Source organism: Giraffa tippelskirchi, chromosome 1 (genome assembly GCF_054371585.1).
Source record: "Giraffa tippelskirchi isolate mGirTip1 chromosome 1, T2T-mGirTip1v1.2.pri, whole genome shotgun sequence".
In the NCBI taxonomy this organism is placed as follows: domain Eukaryota; kingdom Metazoa; phylum Chordata; class Mammalia; order Artiodactyla; family Giraffidae; genus Giraffa; species Giraffa tippelskirchi.
The window spans coordinates 116638267-116639699 of record NC_137275.1 but is presented as its reverse complement, the minus strand read 5'-3'; the positions used below and the strand labels follow the sequence as shown (position 1 = coordinate 116639699).

At 54.6% G+C, this 1433-nt stretch overlaps 1 protein-coding gene across 1 annotated transcript; it reads right to left on the bottom strand.

The window, feature by feature from the left end:
- Positions 1-216: 216 nt before the first annotated feature.
- Positions 217-408, bottom strand: SMIM43 (small integral membrane protein 43). The gene has a single exon (XM_081537767.1). The coding sequence runs from the start codon at positions 406-408 to the stop codon at positions 217-219; it is 192 nt and encodes a 63-aa protein (XP_081393893.1).
- Positions 409-1433: the final 1025 nt, after the last annotated feature.

Below are 1433 nucleotides of genomic sequence, written 5' to 3'. Positions count from 1 at the left end.
CTGACATCCCAGCGCGCCCTGAGCCCCCAGCTTCCCCGAGCAGCAGAGAAACTCGCCCATTTGCCAACAGCTCCCATGCCCAAACGGACCTGCCAGCGAGGCAGCCGAGCCTGGCCCTAGAACCCGGGCGGCCGTGCGGCCAGAGAATCGAGGCCGAGCCCCAGCCTGGTGCCCGCACAGTTCCATGCCCTCCCGCCAGTGCCCGCGCAGCGCCCGTCACACTGCTTGCTCGCGGGAGAAGCCCCAAGGCTCCCGGTGCAGGGAGAGGCGCCCGGGTTGGAGCGCCCCGGCCGTATTGGCCACCGAGTTCTTCAGCTGCTTGATGACCACGAAGAGCAGGAGGAAAAGTAAGAAGAGCAGAAAGAAGAAGAGCGCCAGGTAGAGCAGAAAGTTGAGCTCCCACTCCATGCTGGAGGCGCCGGCGCTCCGTGGCCGTGCGCGCTCCGCGCGGGGTGCCTTTGCCGGCGAGGCGCGCCTTCAGGGTCCCACCTCCAGGCTCCTCCTGCCCGCGCAAGGGCGCCTCGTCTTGGACCACGATTCGGAGGTCCAGCTCGGAGGAAACGCGCCAAGGAGCCGGTGTAACCCTGGCTCTCACCCTCCCAGTAGGCACAACAGCCTCTCTACACCAAGATCCTCTCCAGAGCTGTTGGGGACATGAGCAGATTTTTCTAGGAGCGAACTTCAGTGGGTGGAGACACAGGGAGAAGAGGTGACAGCTCAGCCTCCCAGCCGGTGTTGGGGCTGATGTTTTGCAAATGATTTTAAGATTTCCACTTTCAACATCTAGTGGGGTCTCTACCCTCTCCCCTTCCTAGTAGATTTGTTTCGTTATCTTCCCAACGCCACGGCCCAGAGACCCAAAAGCAACAGTGAAGGTGGGGGTCCAAAGGGCTTTGAGATGACTTAAGGGTGTCTGAGTGAATGCCAGCTCAAGCTGCCTTGCTCTTCAGACTTGCAAATGTCCTCAGTATAGAGCGGCACTCGTTTAGAAAAGCATTAAAGAGAAAATGCATTTCTAGTTAAACTGTACAAAAGGCCTCTAAGGTCGACTGAGAATCCAATTTCTTTGGTGGAAAACAAAAACAACATAAAAAACAATTTACTTAAAATGCTTCCTTAAGCCCATAACACCTCTCTGTAGTTAAGATTACCCACAGCCCATACAGTACAGCTCTGAAAAAAAATCCAGTTTATCTACCACTGTGTAACAAATTATCCAAGAACTAAGTGGCTCAAAACAACATAAACATTGGTAATATCTCACAGTTTCTGTGGGTCAATAATTTGGGAGCACTTTGCTGGGTGATTCTGACTTGGGGTTTCTTATGAGCCTACCTTCAGGTGTTAGCCAAAGAGGCAGTCATCTGAAGGCTTGTCGGGAGCTGGAGAATCCACTTCCGAGGTGGCTCACTTACATGGCTGGCAAGTAGTGC